This window comes from Hyaena hyaena, unplaced genomic scaffold (genome assembly GCF_003009895.1).
Source record: "Hyaena hyaena isolate Hyena2069 unplaced genomic scaffold, ASM300989v1 scaffold_21, whole genome shotgun sequence".
Classification (NCBI taxonomy): domain Eukaryota; kingdom Metazoa; phylum Chordata; class Mammalia; order Carnivora; family Hyaenidae; genus Hyaena; species Hyaena hyaena.
Genome location: NW_024080653.1, coordinates 5,411,404 through 5,428,058, shown reverse-complemented (window position 1 = coordinate 5,428,058; position 16,655 = coordinate 5,411,404). Strand labels below are relative to the sequence as shown.

Sequence of the window (16,655 nt, the reverse complement as noted above, 5' to 3'; positions counted from 1 at the left end):
CCCCGACCGCCACTTCCGCTTCCTGCGCTCAGCGCACCCGGGAGGTGCCGCGTCCTGGCGGGCCGGGATTGGCCGCAACGGGCCCCCGCACGCCGCCGAGGGCGGGGTGAGGCGCGCGTGCGCGGGGTCCGGCGGTGGGCGATGCTGCTCCGGAGCCTGGCCGGGGGGGGCCGGGCGGTGGCCGCCGCTGCCCGGCGTCCGGCAAGTAGCCGCGGGCCGGGGGCCGGGGCTGGGCGCTCGGGCGGGCGAGGTCTGCGGGGCGCCGTGGCTGCGGCCCGGGCGCCGCGGGGAGGGCCGCCCTGCGCTGGGCCCGCGGTGCCCCTTGCACGCCCGCTGTGAGCGAGCTCTTTGGGGAAGCGAACAGGGAGCTGATGCTCCTTACAAGTTAGAGGTGGTGAAGCAGAGTCGGGGCCGCGCGGTCGGTGCTGAGGGCCCCGGCGACAGTGGGGGGGGGACCCCGTGTCCGGGGCTGGGGCCAGAGAACGCGGGGGGCTGGGGAGCAAACAGGGTGAAGGGCGGTGCCCGCAGTCAGGATGGGGGAAGGACCGAGACGCGGCCACGCTGGTTGGAGAGGGAATAGCTGCTGTGTGGCCCCAGCTCGCAGGCCCACCCCGCCCCCATTCTGCCAAAGGAGCAGAGCCTTCTTAGCTGGGGTGCCAACGTACCCCGCGCCACCACGTGCTGTGATGCGACCCAGCGCCTGCCCCTGAACCCAGCGTTTCTCAGGAGGCGTGTGTTATCCTAACAGAGAGGAAACTGAGTCTCGAGGTGGAGTGACTTGTCTTAAGGTCTCATGGGAAACGAGCGGTGAAGCCGCGAGTGACGGGAGGCCGAAATTCCCCTGGAGCTGGGGGCAGGCAAGGCCTTACCAGCCTCTGTCTCCTTTAGGGGCCACGGCGACTCTCCAGCTGGGGCTGGTGCCGAAGGCTTCCTGGAGGCAGCAGCAGCCTTGACAGGCACCGTGCTTGGGTCCAAGCCCGGCGAGGCCACGGGGAGTTGGAGAAGGACCACGTGGAGGTGGGCTCTCAGTGCGGTGCAGAGGGCGCCGGGCAGCACAAGTCCTCCGTGCCTGGCGGGGCCCCCTCGGAACCCCCATCTCCCCCGCCCCCCGGGCTCGAGCCCCCCACAAACTGCTGCATGAGTGGCTGCCCCAATTGCGTGTGGGTGGAGTACGCGGAGGCGCTGCTGCAGCGCCACCAGGACGGCGGGGCTCGGGCCCTGGCCGCCCTGGAAGAGCACGTGGCAGACGAGAACCTCAAGGCCTTCCTCAGGATGGAGATCCGGCTCCGAGCGAGGTGTGGACGCTGAGCCCGCTTGCCTAGCACCCGCATCCAGACGGGCCCCAGCCCGGCAGCTCCTTCCTCTCCGGGAAGCAACACTGAGCTTTATTCGTGGCCCTCCAGGAGGCGGGTGTCAGACAGGAGTAGGGAGGATGACTTACTGACTTCACCTGAGAATAAATACGTTCTGTGTGGCGCTGAGCCAGGAGGCATCTATCTGTGTTGTCGTCTGTAGGACTTATGTCGCGTTGTCCCAGAAAGATGGTACAGGTTGCTGTTGAACGTTCATCGAGAGCCTCCAGCTGTCACCAATCCGCGAGGGTGACGGAAGCTCCACTGCTTTGAATGATCATGTGACAGTGACCCCAGGAGCCCCCTTCCCGGCACCCCAGAAGTCCCGCCCCGAGGTCAGCTCTGGCTACTCTCAGTGCTGCAGCAGGGGAGGGCCGTCCGCCCCCACGAAGCTGCGGGTGGCCAGGCCCCCGGGGCACATGAGCGCCCGCAGGCGGCCTGGGAAGGGCCTCTTTCTCCCACCTGCAGGGATCCTTGGGGAGATACCCAGTCACTAGCCCACGGGGCCTGAGCCGGCAGCCCTTCCAGCCCACTGAGCCACGGATCAAGGCGATTGGCCAGGGCTTCTGCCCTACGATCAGCCTCCAGGCACCGGCCTCGTCGTTGGCCGCAGACCCGGCTGCTGGACCATCCAGCCCAGGTGGGACTTTGTCATAGGGCCCTCGCTGCCCATGCCCACCTCCTGCTCGCCCCCGACATGGAAAGTGTCCCGCCTTCTCTCCCTCCCCCAGCACATCATGTGCTGGTGCCAGTAGCCTGGACGAGATGGGGCTTAAAGGGATGTATGCCTGTTTTATCTCTTCTCGTTTAAAGAAAAAGCTAAGATTGTACAAGAATTTCATGAGCGCTTTGAGCTGATAGGCCTTCCCAGGTGGGGGCTTTAATGGAAAGCTAGTGTGTCACATCGAGGCGTGTGGGCCAGTAAGATGCCCGTGGCTGGGGCTGTCTTTCTGAACAGCTGAGTGCCCTCCAAAAACAGGGTTTGGGTTTGTCAGAGAAACCTGATTTATGGCGACACGTTTATTAGGCTATATCTCAGAGCATCTAATTTAACCGCATTCTCATACAGATTCAGAAACAGCCCAGGAAGAGAACAGTTTTCCCCGGAGACAGCAGCACAGCAAAGCCTGGTGGGCTCTGAGCCTCCCTGAAGGGGTGGCTTATCTCAGAGACAGAGGTTTTCTTATTTTTCTCAACAACTCAGATTTATGGGGCACATGGTGGCTGTCAGTTAAGGGTCTGATGCTTGGTTTTGGCTCAGGTTATAACCTCATGGCCTGTGGGATCAAGCCCCACGTCAGCATCGGTGCTGACAGTACAGAGCCTGCTTGGGATTCTCCCTCTCTCTCTCTGCTCCCCTGCTCTCTCTCAAAATAAATTTTTAAAAAATTTTAAAAATTCAGATTTATGAGGTTTTGTATATGTGCTCACATATGCGTGTATGTACACATTGAGCGCACGCTACTAAATTGGTCTCGCTTCGGGGCTCCACAGCCCTAACGAAGGCCTGTGCAGCGTGAGACATCCCCGTTGAGAAGTCCCTGGCATGGCCCGTGGCAGCGAGGCAGGCGTCTCCTCCACGAGGGAGGAACGTGGCAGTCATGGGGGCCAGTGCAGCACCGCCACTGGGCTTGCTGGGACGCGTGCAGGGCAGATCTCGTCTTCGTTCGTTCATTTCCCAGCTACTCCTCCACCATCTGTGACGTGTCTGGCTCTGGGCTAGACACTGGGGTCCCGTAGAAATGTCTGCCCCACTCCACCGTCAGGTGGAAGGCAGAGGTGAACACAAGCGTTATTCAGATGAACAACTACGTAAGCGTGGTGAAGGAGAGTTCCAGCTGCCATGACTTCCTGTGAAATGTGCATTCTGGTCTAGCCTGAGGGGTCGCCCTAAGGAGGGGAGAGCTCTGGAGAGGGAGCTAGGGGACAGGTGCAGAATACACCAGCGGAGGGGGCAGAGGTACAAAGATCCTGGGGTAGAAGGGGTGAGAGCATGGAGAGCAAGAGGGAAGGATAAAGGTGAAGTCAAAGAGGCGGATAGTGCCCAGACTACACAGGACTTTGGGGACTGTGAAGGCAGGTTCTTTACAAGTCAGAGGATGGACGGTGGGAGAGACCCAGGACAACAGCCAGTGTCGTCTTCACTTCAGAGACAACCAGCTTCCGGAGAAAGTCCTGCCCCTTCCCAGCTCTTTGTAATCGCACCTCGTATCCCTGGTCCTGACCCCATCCCTGGCTCATCCCTTGGGGCCCAGACCACACCCAAGCCCCTTCCCTCCTCTCCCTGAGTCCTCCGCCCTTCCGAGTGGCCCTGACAATCTCATCAGTGTGGTGTCAGGGAACAGTCCTAATCGGCTTAGCCAGAGGCAGGATAAATTTCCAGCCTGCAGCCTGCTGAGGGAGGCCTGGCCACGCACACCCGTGGCCCCCTGAGACCCGCCGAGCGCGTGGTGAGTAGTGACTTTCCTGGTTGCCTTTCTTGGTGGCCGCTTACCCAAGGGGGTTGGTGGGGACCTGCCCCGAGGGTGGTGAGCTGGCGGGCTTTTCACCACCGCATTGAGGACCGGGTCTGCGGGGGCCTGCCTGCCGGCCTGTTCAGAGACGTTACGCAGCCAAACGTGTTCAGCTCCCCCATACCGAACGGTGGTGGCAGGCAGTCCCGAGGCTGGCAGTGGTCTGGGGATCTTGGGCCGCACACTCCCAGCCACCTTGAGTGGGCATCAGCCACAGGCTGGGCGGGGGCCGGGGCAGCTGGGAGAGCTTGGACAGCAGCTTCCACCAGGCCAGCGTCTGATTGTAGGTAGCAGTTCGGTCCGGGTCCAGGCCGCACGTGGCCTGGGCCTGGGGAAAGGGTCTGGCTGTGAGGAGTGGGCATCACGGGGTCTGAGCAGCCAGGGCCACCAGGGCCGCCGCCGCCCACCCTGGACCCCGTGCCTGTCCTCTCGGCACAGAGGCTGAATCTTAGGCAGGAAAGGTCCACGGTGGGGTCTGCCTGGTACCAGGCGCCCACCCCCACCACGCAGCCTTCCCGGGGAGGGGGGGCCGTCCGGCCTGCCCTGAGGCTCAGTCTCAGCCCTGCCGCTCTAGCAGGCCGTGGCAGCGGCTCAAGGCTGGATTCAGGCTCCGCAGCCACGATACCAGGGGTTGGCCCCAAGGGGTGGTGCCTGAGCTCCTATCTGTGTCATGTGCTTAGCCCCAGAAGCTTCCAGGCTCCCAGTGGCCCCGAGAGATTAGAGTCTCCCCCTGGTGCTAATAGGCTTAGGGGAAGCCAAGTCGCCCTTGAGCAGGGTCAGAGGGGCTTAGGGCATCCCGGGAGAGGTCCTGGGGGAGGGGCAGAGAGGCGGTCACCCTATGCAGTGGGCTCAGGGACACCAGCAGGTGACACTGGTGCCCAGAGCAGGTCCTAAGCATGGTGAGTGGGCAGAGGTGGGGGTGGGGCGGAAACTTCTACCAGTTGAGGGAGGAAGCCACAGGGGGCAGGGGGGAGGGTTGCACCGCTGAGCTCTGGGCTTGTCCTGAGACAGGCCCCTGCCTGGCCAGCACCCTGCCCTCCCTTTCTCATTGACACTGTTCTGAGACAGAGTGTCCCCACCCACCCGAGGGGGTGTACCCGGAGGGCCACCCAGGACTCTCACTCCCTCTGCCTGACCCCAGCTGGAGCCCCGCCTAGAGATGAGAGGGGGCTGCCCTCAGGGTCATGCTCAGGATCTTATGTTTCAGGATTCCCTGTGTGTTTCTGGGTGAGACCTGCAAGGGAGCTGACTGGGACGCCCCCCGCCCCCAGCCTGCTGTGCCCCCAGCCCTCAGCGTGAGGAAGCCTAGAAGCCAGAGGTCTCCGTGGTGTCTCCGCCATCCTGGCCATGAACCTGGAGCCACCCAAGGCCGAGATTCGGTCGGCCACCAGGGTGATTGGGGGGCCTGTCACTCCCAGGAAAGGACCCCCCAAATTTAAGCAGCGGCAAACCAGGCAGTTCAAGAGCAAGCCCCCCAAGAAAGGCGTCCAAGGGTGAGCAAGGCCTGGGGACGGGCTGGCCCCAGGCTGCGCAGGAAGGAGGTGGGGCCCCACTTTGAGGGGGTGCTCAGCCGTTCTGTCCTGTCGTCCTGTCCTGGCTGAGGGCGGTCCCATTGTCCTAACGGGCTGGGGTGGTTCCCAGCAGCCTGAGGGTCCCCCTCAGCGTGGGGGGCGGGAGGGCTCGGGGGCGCCTATCACCTTTCACCTGTTACTGCCAAATGGGTCTGGAGACTAAGCTCACTGCCACCCAGGGACTCAGCCACAGCCCACCCACCAGCGTGCGTCCCTGCACACACTCAGCCAAGGCACGCTGGGCAACACAGGGGCTACGGTCAAGTGCATGAACACCCCCCACCCCCACTCCTCTCCTCCTGGCCCCTGGCTCTGACCACTCTGTCCTGTAGGTTTGGGGACGACATCCCTGGAATGGAAGGCCTGGGAACAGGTATGACGGCCGCCAGGGTCTTCCCAGGTCCCCCCGGCCCCCCACCTGTGGGCTCCTGCCCCATCCCTCCTCTCCTTCCTCGGGCAGAATCTTACCTAGGGGCCTGCCCAAGCCTGCCCTTCATTCTCTGTCCCATTCGGTGGGTTACCGTGGACTCGGAGGGGCCGGAAAGGCACAGGGCCACGGGGAGCTCCCGCTGTCGCCTCTCTCCTCCGGGCCTGCTGCACCCACCGTCTCCACTTGACACCCTCGGGCTGGCGTTGCCCCAGGGGGAGGGCTTTGCATGCAGGACTTCTGCGCTCACCACGTGGGGCAGGACCACAGGGCCCCGAGGGGATGGTGGCCCTGGGGACCATGACCCTCCTGGTCCCACTGTCCCTTCTCCCGCAGACATTACAGTCATCTGCCCATGGGAGGCCTTCAACCACCTGGAGCTGCACGAACTGGCCCAGTACGGCATCATCTAGCGCCGGAGCCTGTCCCGGAGCCCCAGGGCCGGGCCCCCTGCTGCCCACTCCCGCTCCCGCTCAGGATTCCCGTGAGGAAGCCCATCCCCCTGAGGGTGTCCCGATTGTCCAGTTTGTGTTTGGAGACCCTGGCAAGGTGACAACCTTGGGCCCCTAGACGCTAGTTACCAGAAGCCCATCATCTCCCTACAGGACACCTCGGGGCCGGTCAGGCCCTGCTTAACTTCCACAAGCCCACAGACCTTCTTTTAGGTCTGGAAAGCTAGGGCGGGGGCTCCGAGAAATGTCCCTCACCCCTGCCCCTGTCCTGTTGTCTGGCGTTGAGGACAAGCCCCCCTCGCCAGTCCTTCCCAGCTGGTGCCCTTGGGTTGCGGGGGGCTCCTAGCGGCATCAGCAAGAGAGCAGCACCCGTCCAAGCCCATCGCACCAGCAGGAAACTTGACATTTCCGCCACGGCCCGTGCTTGCTGTCCCTGTCGCAAAATAAAGTCAGCATGCCTCCACTCGCTCGTCCAGAGAGTGTGGTGTGGGCAGGGCCCGAGGGCGGGGGTCTCCAGTGGGAGCGCACGGGTGCAGGTGCGGGGCGGCAGGGGCCTGGCCGGGCTGAGGGGAAGGAAGCCCACGAGACGCTGAGGCCGGGCCATGGCTGCTGGGGGTACGCGCCGCGGGGCCAGACAGGCTGGGGGTGGCAGCGTGCGTGCCAGCTGCTGGAGCCACCTTGCCCAGGAACGCTGGACAAACGCGCACCCGTGACCCTGCAGCTCCGGCCCTGACACCGCACCCGGCGGAAGTGGGTGCACCTGCACACACCTGTGTGAAACTGTCCCCAGCAGCAGTCAGCATCCGGAAGCTACCCAAGTGTGTGTCCGCAGGGGCCAGCTGTGTTTGCGGGCTCTGCGCACATAGCACGGTGCAGACGTGATTCTTGGGAAGGGCCCTCTGTGGTCCCGTTAATGTGAAAACCAGAAGAAACCAGAGTAACGAAAGCGATGTGCGATCAGGGTGCCTGCAGGGAGGCGGCAGAGGAGGCGGCTGCGGCCTCCTGACCTGGGAGCCAGTGTGCAGGTGCTTAGACAGGAAAGGGTTCCTCATGCTGCCCACTCAACACCGGCGCTACTTATTGCATGAATGCTACATCTCACTAAAGTTTGTTCCTGCCTGCACCTCACCCTCAACCACCACAATGGATTGGAAAGGGCGAGGTGACCCCAGAGCGGGGCAGGTGCCAGGCTGTGGTGAGAGAGTGAGGCTTCGGGGATGGGCCTCAGGGCTGGGAGGTCAGGGGTCATAGGTGGCAGCCTAGGCAGAGCCTCGGAGGCAGGCTCAGAGTGGAGGTCAGAGGCAGGGCTCGGAGGTAGGCATCAGAGGTGCTCGGAGGTGGAGGTTGGCGTTGGGGGCTTGGCAGCGGGATTTCATCCGGTCCCTGTACCCCACATTCCCCCCGCCTGCCAGGTGGCTCTGGCTTGAGTCCTGGCAGGAGACAGACGCTGGCCAGCAGCACCCACCAGGCTCAGCTTACACTCCGGTCACAGTGGTGTTTGTGAGGGAGCAGGCAGCGCCCGACTCCGTGGTCGAGATCAAGAGCCCCTGAAAATTGTGATATCGGGAGGTGATAGGGCCTGACGGAACCGGGAAGGAGGTGGACGTGCCTTGCCTACCCTGCCCCCGGGGGTCATCCTGGGCTGTCAGCCCTGAGCCCGTGCGGCAGGGGTCGGCGGAGAAGCCCCCCGGCCCTGCAGCTCTGGGGTGCCCACTGCCGCCCGGCGCACGGCCAGGGCCTTCACCAGCTGGTTGGCCAACAGGAGCTCCACCCCTTGAACTGCCACAACCACGATCATGTAGGCGCCCGCGGCCCGGACTGTGCCGCGTAGCCACCGCCGGAGAGGAGGGCCGCAGCCCTGCAGATGCACCACCGCCCGAGCCGCGTCCTCATCCAGGCGCAGGGCTCCTGAGCCACACTGCTTGTTGACAGAGGCTGCATCCCCGCCGGGGTGGATGCAGCAGGAGGCGGGGAGGCTGCAGGCCTGGCCCCCCGGGGAGCTGCAGTTGAAGTCCCTGTAAGGGCACACCTGGGCGTCAGTGTGGGGCACGCACCCGCACCCCTGCAGACCTGCGCACACACAGCACCCAGGTTTCTGTAACTTCCCCCAGCGTGTGGTAGCCCTGTGTACGTGCAGGCACACGTAAAATCTTGGCTGGAAGGGACGTATTTGGTGAGAGGTTTGACAGGGAGACAAGCACGTGATGAGGGGGGGCTGCTGAGTTGGTCTGAGCAGGCGGGACTGGGGGGGCAGGTGGGCGGAAGCCTGGCGGTGGGTCACGATGGGGAGTGAGGGGCAGTGACAAGGGGGGCAGCTTGGGAGGAGCTGGGGGGGCCGGAGGAAGTTGCTCTCCTCACAGCACCCCTGCCCCCCGGGCAGCCCCAAGCGTCCCCAGCCTTTGACGGGGTCCAGGGCCCTGTGCCCGCAGGCCCGTCCCCCTCACAGGCCCAGGCACACCTCCTGGAAGCGTGGGCCTTACTAAGGCAAGGACTCAACCAGCAGGATAGGTGGCAGCACGACCCCACAGGGGCCCGCCACTAATCCGAAGCCCACGAGCGGGCACACCCACGTGGACACTTCTGGAACGCCTGGCATGTCTGAGTGACTGCTGGCTACAGACGGCCGGTTTCCAAGTCTCTGTATGACTCCGTCCTCCGTGGTCAGTTGTCCTCAAGCAGAGTGTGAAAACCACACTACGCTGGGTTCCTAAGTCCACAACGCTTCACCGGACCCGCGCACAGTGACGCGCACGCACGTACACACACACGTACACATGGACACTCACACACGGACGTGGGCGTGCACCCACTGTCAAGGGAGAACTGTGGAGTCCAGAGTCGTGTCCCCAAGTAACCTGAAGGTTGTTTTCATTGGACACTGAGATGTCCTGTATGATGACCTTCACAAAAACACCCCCATGACAGAGCAGGAACACAGCCTGAGAGTGTACACGTGCACGTGTGTGTGTACATGGGAGCCTGTGCGAGTGAGCGTGCCCACGCGAGCCAGTGCGTGGCCTGGCCTGGTGGCCGCTGGGGGCCCCTCCCCCCCCGGAGGCCCCGGGACTCACAGGTTCCACATCCAGTCCCGGTAGGAAGACGCCCCGCAGCATTGTAGCCCAAGCTGGACCTGGTCAATGAGGAAGTGCAGGTCCGGGTCGCGCTGGTAGTGGGTGATGGCCGCCCACAGGGCGCGCTCCAGGCCGTCCCGCAGCGGGCCCCAGAGGGCCACCAGCAGGGCACCCACCACGGCCTCCAGCAGCAGGAAGGCGACAAGGCCCCCCAAGAAGCAGCGGAGCAGAAAAGCGTTCTCGCACAGGGCACCCAGGCAGCCCGCAAGGCTCACCGCACTGACCGCCAGCCCCCCCAGCACCAGTCCCAGCAGGGGGTCCTCGGGCAGGGCCTCCCCCCAGCAGCTCCCCAGAGACCCCTTGACGGCCAAGCCCCAGAGCCCGATGGCCAGGGCCAGCAGACCCAACAGAGAGAAGAGGAAGTTGAACAGGAAGGTCAGACACTTCAGGCAGCTGATGCCCCAGGGCAGGGAGGAGGCCGGGTCTCCCCCGGGGCCTGCCCTCCAGACCCGGTCCTCTCGGGGTGCGGGACCTGGACGGCTTGAGGTGAGCGGCCCCTCCTGGCACCCGGTGTCCTGCAGGAATGAACAGGGAGACTTCACCAGCGCGACGTGATAACCAACAGGGAGCAGCCCCCTCCTCGTGGCGGGGGTCGGAGCCCGGCAGCGGGAAAGGCTGGACAGTGCATGGAGAGCCGGAGGCTCAGACACCCTCGGTCGCCAGGGACACGGGAGCCCCCGGGCTGGTCCTGCTCAGCTGGGCGGCAGGGGGGACGGTAAGGGCCCACCTCGTTCCAAACAAGGGCTGGCTGCACGCTGCCCGTTCGCCGTCCAGACAGCAAGGCAATCCAGGGAAGTGGCTGTGGTGCTGGACCTGCAGCTATAGGAGACAGGCTCCCAGGGCAGCACGAAGGGTGGCCAGGGGACCAGGGCTCTGTGGCAGGACACTCAGCCAGGCTCTGGGGCACTGACCGGGCCGAGTGTGGGTGGTCAGGAAGTGCTGACCCGTCCCTTTCCCCGGGTCTCCCACAGAGGGGCAGCTCATGGATCCTGAGGTTCAGAGAAGCGGCTAAGTCTGTCCCACGGCTCCCCTTAACGGACAATCTCAGTGTCACGTCTGCCTGCCCGACCCTGACCTTCTCCACCTGCAGGCGGGTGCTCTCTGCCTGCGGGGGGAGAGGGACAGCCTGCCCTTGGAGTCTGGGGGCGGAGTTAGGAAGCTGCAGCTCCCACGCCTGCGCAGGGCTCCCATTCCAAACCAGTTTACCAGGAAGAAGCTGTCCTCCACCCCACCCCACCCCCGACGTCTGACTGCATCAAAGCCTCATCCATTATGAACTTGGAGCAGAGGAAAGGAGAACTGTTTATCAGCCCTGACACCCCAACAGTCAGTAGGAGCAAAGGGGCAGGGTGCTGGCGCCAGGCTGCATGGGGGGGGCCCGGGGGTGCTGGGGGGTGCTGGGGTCAGCTGCGGCCGCTGGAGATCGGGGAGAACCATGGGGCATTGGGGATGATCGTACACACATGAGCAAAGACGCTGGGCCCTGGGTCTCACCCTGACAAAAAAGTGGTGCTGGGGGGCCTGGGGTGTGCTGGGGGGTGCTGGGGGTGCTGGGAGTGTGCTGGGGGTGTGCTGGGGGTGCTGGGGGCCCAGGGGTGCTGGGGGGCCTGGGGTGTGCTAGGGGGTGCTGGAGGGTGCTGGGGGGTGCTGGGAGTGTGCTGGGGGTGCTGGGGGTGCTGGGGGTGCTGGGGGGTGCTGGGGCTGCCGGAGGCCATAGGCATGGTCCAAGAAGTCATCCTGCAGCTCCAAGGCCAGCTAGGAGGCACGCTGGCCTTCAGCCCCTCCTACACCCTGAGCCAGAGGTTGCTGTCCAGACCCACGGGGGGAGGGGCAGCAGGGGGGTAAGAAGGCCAAGAGGCTGGAGGGAGCAGTCACCGGAGGAGGTGGATGAGCAGGACAGGAGGGAGGCCCTGAAGGCCCCAGTGGGCACCGTCGCCTGGGTGTGTGCCTTTCCCAGAGCCACGGACGCAGCCAGCACCACATCAAACACAAGGGCAAGAACAGGAAGCATTTCGGAGCTGGAGCAAGGTGCGGGGTGAGGGTACCGTGCCTGATCCGCAAACCCTCCACCCTAATCTAGCTCCTCATGGCTGTGCCCCTATTGACTGGCCCCAGCACACAGCAAGGCTCAGGGCGGGGGGCACCCAGCCTGAGGTCCTCCCAAGAGCCTTCGGGGGTGGAGAGATCTCCAATCCGGGGCAGAGTCCAACAGGGCACTGGCTTACCTGGGCCAGCAGGGGGCTCCTTTCCCCCTCCTCCATTCTCCAGCGGGACAGGTGCGATGGGCCCCTGCCTGGCCTCTCCAGCTGGGACACAGAGCTGGCGCTGTGTCCTCGGCCGCTCCGTGAGCGGCTGAGCTGTGAGCTGAACCAGGGTGCCACAGTCATGACCAGATCATGTGAGGCATCACACTTTAGGGCTTAAGACACCCTCTGCTTGTTAAGACGCAGACCCTCTGTGGATTCCCTGAGGCTCTGTGCGGGCGTGATGTGGGCGGGGTGCCACCTCGTGGCCACCGCTGCAGGCCCCGCGTGGGCCTCGGCCTAGCAGGCCCTCTCCGCCGGCCCACCCAGGAAACCCGACCCGCGAACTGGTTCCCAGAAACAGTCCTGGGAGGCCTGCCCGCAGCTAAGTGCCAGGGTGGCTTCCCATTTGTTTGCTGCAAGAATGAGCCAGCATCCACTGGCCAGACCGCATCCCTCCTGGTTTTGAGGTACTTGGGCTCCCCGCCCCCTCTGACTTTGTCTTCTCAGGGGCAGGACCGTGTTCACCATCTCCATTGAGCCTGGGAGGGCCCGGGCCACGCGACTGCTGTGCGGACAGGGTGTTCGAGGCCTTCTGGCCCTATACCCCCTGGCCTCTCTCCCTGGCCTGGATGGCAGTGGGAGGGAGGGCTCAGAGCAGATCCCCACCCACTACCAATGCTTTGAGAACATGGGCACATAACTCTCCATGCCTCCCTCCATCCCTCGTGATGTGTGAGCTTATGATATGCATGTGAGTCGCTGGCTTGTGGGGATCTCTGGAAGTTGGGGGCACATGCATGTTTCTGCGGCAGGAGAAGGGGGGCCTCCTTCCAGGCAAGTATGCCACATGCCCAGGTGTCCCTATCTTCTCTGGTGTTTCTTGACTGCTTTTGTTTGACATCCAAGCCCCAGCTCCCCGCCCCCCCGCCCCCCCAACAGTCCAGCCACATGGCTGCTTGCTGGCCCCCAACAGCCCACACTCATGTGCCCTTGACCTTTGCCGCCTCTTGAAATCTCCTTCCTGTGTCCAGTTCCAGACCACATCCTGCCCAGCAAGCAGAGGTTTCCCCTTACTGGGCTTTTGGGGGGCACTTTTCACTTCTAATGTGCTCGATTTTGCTTCGTTTTGTTCTGAGTTCTGGGTTCATGTTGCCACGCAACCACTACGCAGCTGAGCCGTCTACATCCTGACCTGTAGGATCACGAGGTGAGCAAGTGGCTGAAGCTGCTAAGCTTTGGAAGAGTTCGTTCCACCCCATTATCGTCCCCACAGATTTACGATAGCTATAATTCTATAACAGATACCTGGGGCCAGAGATCACTGATACATGTCAGGGGTGGGGCTCTGGTGATTCAGCAGTGGAAACCCTGTCAAGCCCTAGTCAGCAGGAAGAGGCAGTCGTAACGTAAGCAAATAGATACGTGAATATATGTGATTTTATATGGTCGTCAGAGTTATGAAGCCAGGAAAGGAGGGGAAGAGTTGGGGGAAGGGGTGCCGTCTTCTGTAAGGTGGTCAGGGAGAGCCTCACTGTCAGGTGTCTGGCTCCCAGCTATGTCCTGAACTGAAAACAGGGGCTCAAACAAATACACATACATGCATATTCACAGAAACATTATTTGCAATCGCCCAAAGGGGGAAACTTCCCAGGGGGCCATCAGTGAAGAACGGATAATCCAGGTGCGCTCTATCCACCCAAAGGAACGTTACTCAGCCGTGGGAAGGAACGGAGCTCCGACCCCTGCTACGACACGGATGGACCTTGGAAACATCACACAGGGAAAGAAGCCGGACCACAAGAGTCCACATACTGTAGGATTCCATCGTATGAAATACTCAGAACAGGTAAATCCGTAAGGACGGAACGAAGATCGGTGTCTGCCAGGGGCTGGGGAGGCGAACAGGGGCTGCTGCTGAATGGGGCGGGGTTTCCCTCTGCGGGTGCTGGTGATGTGTGGGAACCACAAAGGCCATGGTTGTACCACATTCTGAAAGCACTAAATGCCACTGAATTGTTCACTCTAAAGTGGTTAACAACATGTTAAAGAATTTCATCTTTATTTCATCATATTAGAGAGAGAGAGAGAGAGAAGGAATGAAGGAGAAGGATAGAGGGAAAGAGAATCTTAAGTAGGCCCCACACTCAGCATGGACCTTGATGTGGCTCGATCCCATGACCCTGGGTCATGACCCGTGCTGAAATCAAGACCCTGATGCTCAACCAACTGAGCCACCCTGGAGCCCTGAATTTCACCTTAATTTATTTAACTTTATTTTTTATTACTTTGCCCACCAGCATATTTTTTAAAGGTTTATTTATTTTTGACAGAAAGAGAGGGACACAGCACAAGAGGGGGAGGGGCAGAGAGAGAGGGAGACACAGAATCCGAAGCAGGTTCCAGGCTCTGAGATGTCAGCACAGAGCAGGACCTGGGGCTCAAACGCACAGACCATGAGATCATGACCTGAGCCAAAGTCAGGCGCTTAACTGACTGAGCCACCCAGGCGCCCTATTATCCTAATTAAAAAAAAAAAAAGAAGTCAAGAAGAAGAGGAGGAGGAGGGATGCGGGGAGGGGACAGGAACAAGGCTGATGGACGTGCCAGGGGAGTCCCCTCGGAGGGAGATGGGTGTTGGGTGAAAGAGCATCACATCCTGACTCACACTCTGAAAAGCGCTGCTCGGGTCATGGTGCGGCAGGTGGAAGTTCGGGGCAAAGCTGCAGATTCGATCTGGGGCCATCCAGCGTCCACTCACCTCATCCTCAAAGTGACAAGCCAAGGCCTCGTCAGTGACAGCACTCCGCTCCAAACGAGGCTCTCTGGCGGGGGGTGGAGGTGGGGCACGGCAATCACCTCTCTGGCTCCATCTCACTTCTGTCCCGATATTGGGCAAACCTGAATGAAATTACAGCTACCACCTCTGTTATGGGCTGAATTGTGTGTCCCCCAAAACCCGTATGTTGAAGTCCCAACCCCACTACCTCAGCACGTGACTTGGGGAGAGCGCCTTTAAAGAGGTGATCAACTTAAAATGAGGCCAATGTCATCGTCGTATGAAGAGGAAACGGACGCACAGAGACACCAAGGTTGCTTGAGCACAGAGGGAAGACAGCTGTCTGCCGGCGAAGGCGGGCGGCCTCAGAAGAAACCAAACTTGGTCACCTTGATCTCAGACTTCCAGCTTCCAGAACCGTGAGAAAATGGACTGAAGTTCTCCAGGCTGTGGGATTTTGTTACGGCAGCCCAATCAAAGTGATGCGGGTACTACACAACTTCAGAGAGTCAGTGTAATAGGGGCGCCTGGGGGGGCTCAGTTGGTTAAGCATCGACTTCAGCTCAGGTCACAATCTCATGGTTTGTGAGTTCAAGACCCATGTCGGGCTCTGTGCTGACAGCTCAGAGCCTGGAGCTGCTTCGGGTTCTGCGTCTCCCTCTCTCTCTGCCTCTCCCCCACTTGCCCTCTGTCTCTCTCTCTCAAGAATAAATAAAGGCTGGGGCGCCTGGGTGGCTTAGTCGGTTAAGCGTCCGACTTTCGCTTGGGTCATGATCTCGCGGTTCGTGGGTTCGAGCCCCGCGTTGGGCTCTGTGCTGACTGCCAGCTCGGAGCCTGGAGCCTGTTTCAGTCTGTGACTCCCTCTCTCTCTGACCCTCCCCTGCTCGCGCTGTCTCTCTCTCTCTCCTAGAAATAAAGCATTAAAAAAAAATTAAAAAAAAAAAAAGAATAAATAAAGGTTGAAAAAAAATGTAATGAGTATATTTGGACAGAAGAGAAGCAGAAAGGTCAGAGGCCACTCTGTAAAAGAAAAAGCAGGACAGAGAATAGAAGGGTGGGCGCCGGCAGAACAGAACCCAGTGTGCTGATCTTCCGCGCAACCCATCGGCTCTTCCTGCAGAGTTTGTCTTCGACCTGGACACCTCTCGCCTTTGCTGCCACCACGCTGTCCTCTGGACCATGGCATCAGCCTCCTCACCCGTCTCCCTGCTGTCTCTTGTCCATTCAGCTCTCAGAGAATCCTTCTAAAACATAATGGAGAGCGTGCCTTCCTTACTCTCATCCCTCTGCAGGCTTCCTATCTTCTGTTTAGAAGACAATTTAAAGGCCTTTCCACATCTGCCATGGTTCTTCCTGACCTAGCTCTCCCTGCCCTCACTCGGTACCCCAGCCACATTGGCTGCTTTGTTGTTCCTGGAGCACCCAGTTCTCAGGTCGCTGGACCTTTGCGCATGCTTTCCCTTCATTCTATTTCGCTCTTCACTCGGATACCCGTATTGCTCACTTTACCTGGGACCTGATCACACCTCATCTCCTTAGAGAGGTCTTTGTTGACCACCTTATTTCAAATAGCCTCTGGGCATCTGGGTGGCTCAGTCCATCAAACATTCAAATCTTGACTCAGGCTCAGGTCATGATCTCACAGTTCGTGAGCTCGAGTCTCGCATCAGGCTCTGCACTGACAGTGTGGAGCCTGCTTTGGATTCTCCCCCCCCCCTCAAAATAAATAAATAAACTTAAAAAAATAAAATAGTCTCTATCACCCTCCATCCCCTCCCCTGCTTTGGTTGTCCATTGCTGGACATTGTATACCTAGATGTTGATGCCTTTACAACCTGCCTCCTGCTGGTAGACTCCACCAGCGCAGGGATCTAGATGCTCGTTTTTGCTCTATTCCCAGCATTAGCTTAGCCATGCCACACACAAAGAAGGCACTTGATAAATGATCTGTCGACAGAATGAACAAGGCGAGTTCAAACAACTGTTGAGATTGAGGTTATAGAACAGATTGTGTTGTAAACACTGATACTGGAATAGTAATAACAGAGCCGGGGAAAGTGAGAGGTGCAGATGGGGAGGAGAGGAGAGTGGCAGGCAGTCTCCTGAACTGTTCAGCACTGGGGATAAATAAACACAATCTGAAGCTGGTCCACGGGGTTCGAAAAAGACATGTTTTGGCCTCTTAGA

General features: G+C 60.9%; 3 protein-coding genes and 1 long non-coding RNA gene across 4 annotated transcripts; 3 read left to right on the top strand and 1 right to left on the bottom strand.

The window, feature by feature from the left end:
* Positions 1-4: 4 nt before the first annotated feature.
* OXLD1 (oxidoreductase like domain containing 1) lies at positions 5-1,486 on the top strand (the record flags this gene model as incomplete). The annotated part of the gene is made up of 2 exons (XM_039226284.1): positions 5-106; positions 889-1,486. Coding segments are annotated over 2 exons (522 nt in total), but the record flags the coding sequence as incomplete, so codon positions are not given.
* A 2,258-nt stretch (positions 1,487-3,744) lies between these two features.
* On the top strand, positions 3,745-6,763 carry PDE6G (phosphodiesterase 6G). Its single transcript, XM_039226331.1, has 4 exons — positions 3,745-3,802; positions 5,073-5,358; positions 5,769-5,809; positions 6,200-6,763. Exons 2-4 carry the CDS (start codon positions 5,213-5,215, stop codon positions 6,274-6,276), a joined length of 264 nt encoding a protein of 87 aa, XP_039082262.1. The 5' UTR covers positions 3,745-3,802; positions 5,073-5,212; the 3' UTR covers positions 6,277-6,763.
* Positions 6,764-7,960: 1,197 nt separating this feature from the next.
* Positions 7,961-11,707, bottom strand: TSPAN10 (tetraspanin 10). Its single transcript, XM_039226283.1, has 3 exons — positions 11,672-11,707; positions 9,387-9,961; positions 7,961-8,330 (listed from the first exon to the last, which is right to left on the bottom strand). The coding sequence occupies exons 1-3, from the start codon at positions 11,705-11,707 to the stop codon at positions 7,961-7,963; spliced, it is 981 nt and encodes a 326-aa protein (XP_039082214.1).
* Positions 11,708-12,733: 1,026 nt separating this feature from the next.
* On the top strand, positions 12,734-16,060 carry LOC120228233. Its single transcript, XR_005527438.1, has 3 exons — positions 12,734-12,899; positions 13,395-13,538; positions 15,589-16,060. It is a non-coding gene; the product is annotated as an uncharacterized LOC120228233 (long non-coding RNA).
* Positions 16,061-16,655: the final 595 nt, after the last annotated feature.

Bases quoted from the DNA above. Each gene is read 5' to 3' on its own strand.
- PDE6G (XM_039226331.1), top strand. From the start codon at position 5,213: ATGAACCTGGAGCCACCCAAGGCCGAGATTCGGTCGGCCACCAGGGTG. The intron at 5,359-5,768 runs GTGAGCAAGGCC...TCTGTCCTGTAG, and splicing joins CCCAAGAAAGGCGTCCAAGG to GTTTGGGGACGACATCCCTG. The intron at 5,810-6,199 runs GTATGACGGCCG...CTTCTCCCGCAG, and splicing joins AATGGAAGGCCTGGGAACAG to ACATTACAGTCATCTGCCCA.
- TSPAN10 (XM_039226283.1), bottom strand. From the start codon at position 11,707: ATGGAGGAGGGGGAAAGGAGCCCCCTGCTGGCCCAG. The intron at 9,962-11,671 runs GTAAGCCAGTGC...TCATTCCTGCAG, and splicing joins GGAGCCCCCTGCTGGCCCAG to GACACCGGGTGCCAGGAGGG. The intron at 8,331-9,386 runs GTGAGTCCCGGG...GTGCCCTTACAG, and splicing joins CGGGACTGGATGTGGAACCT to GGACTTCAACTGCAGCTCCC.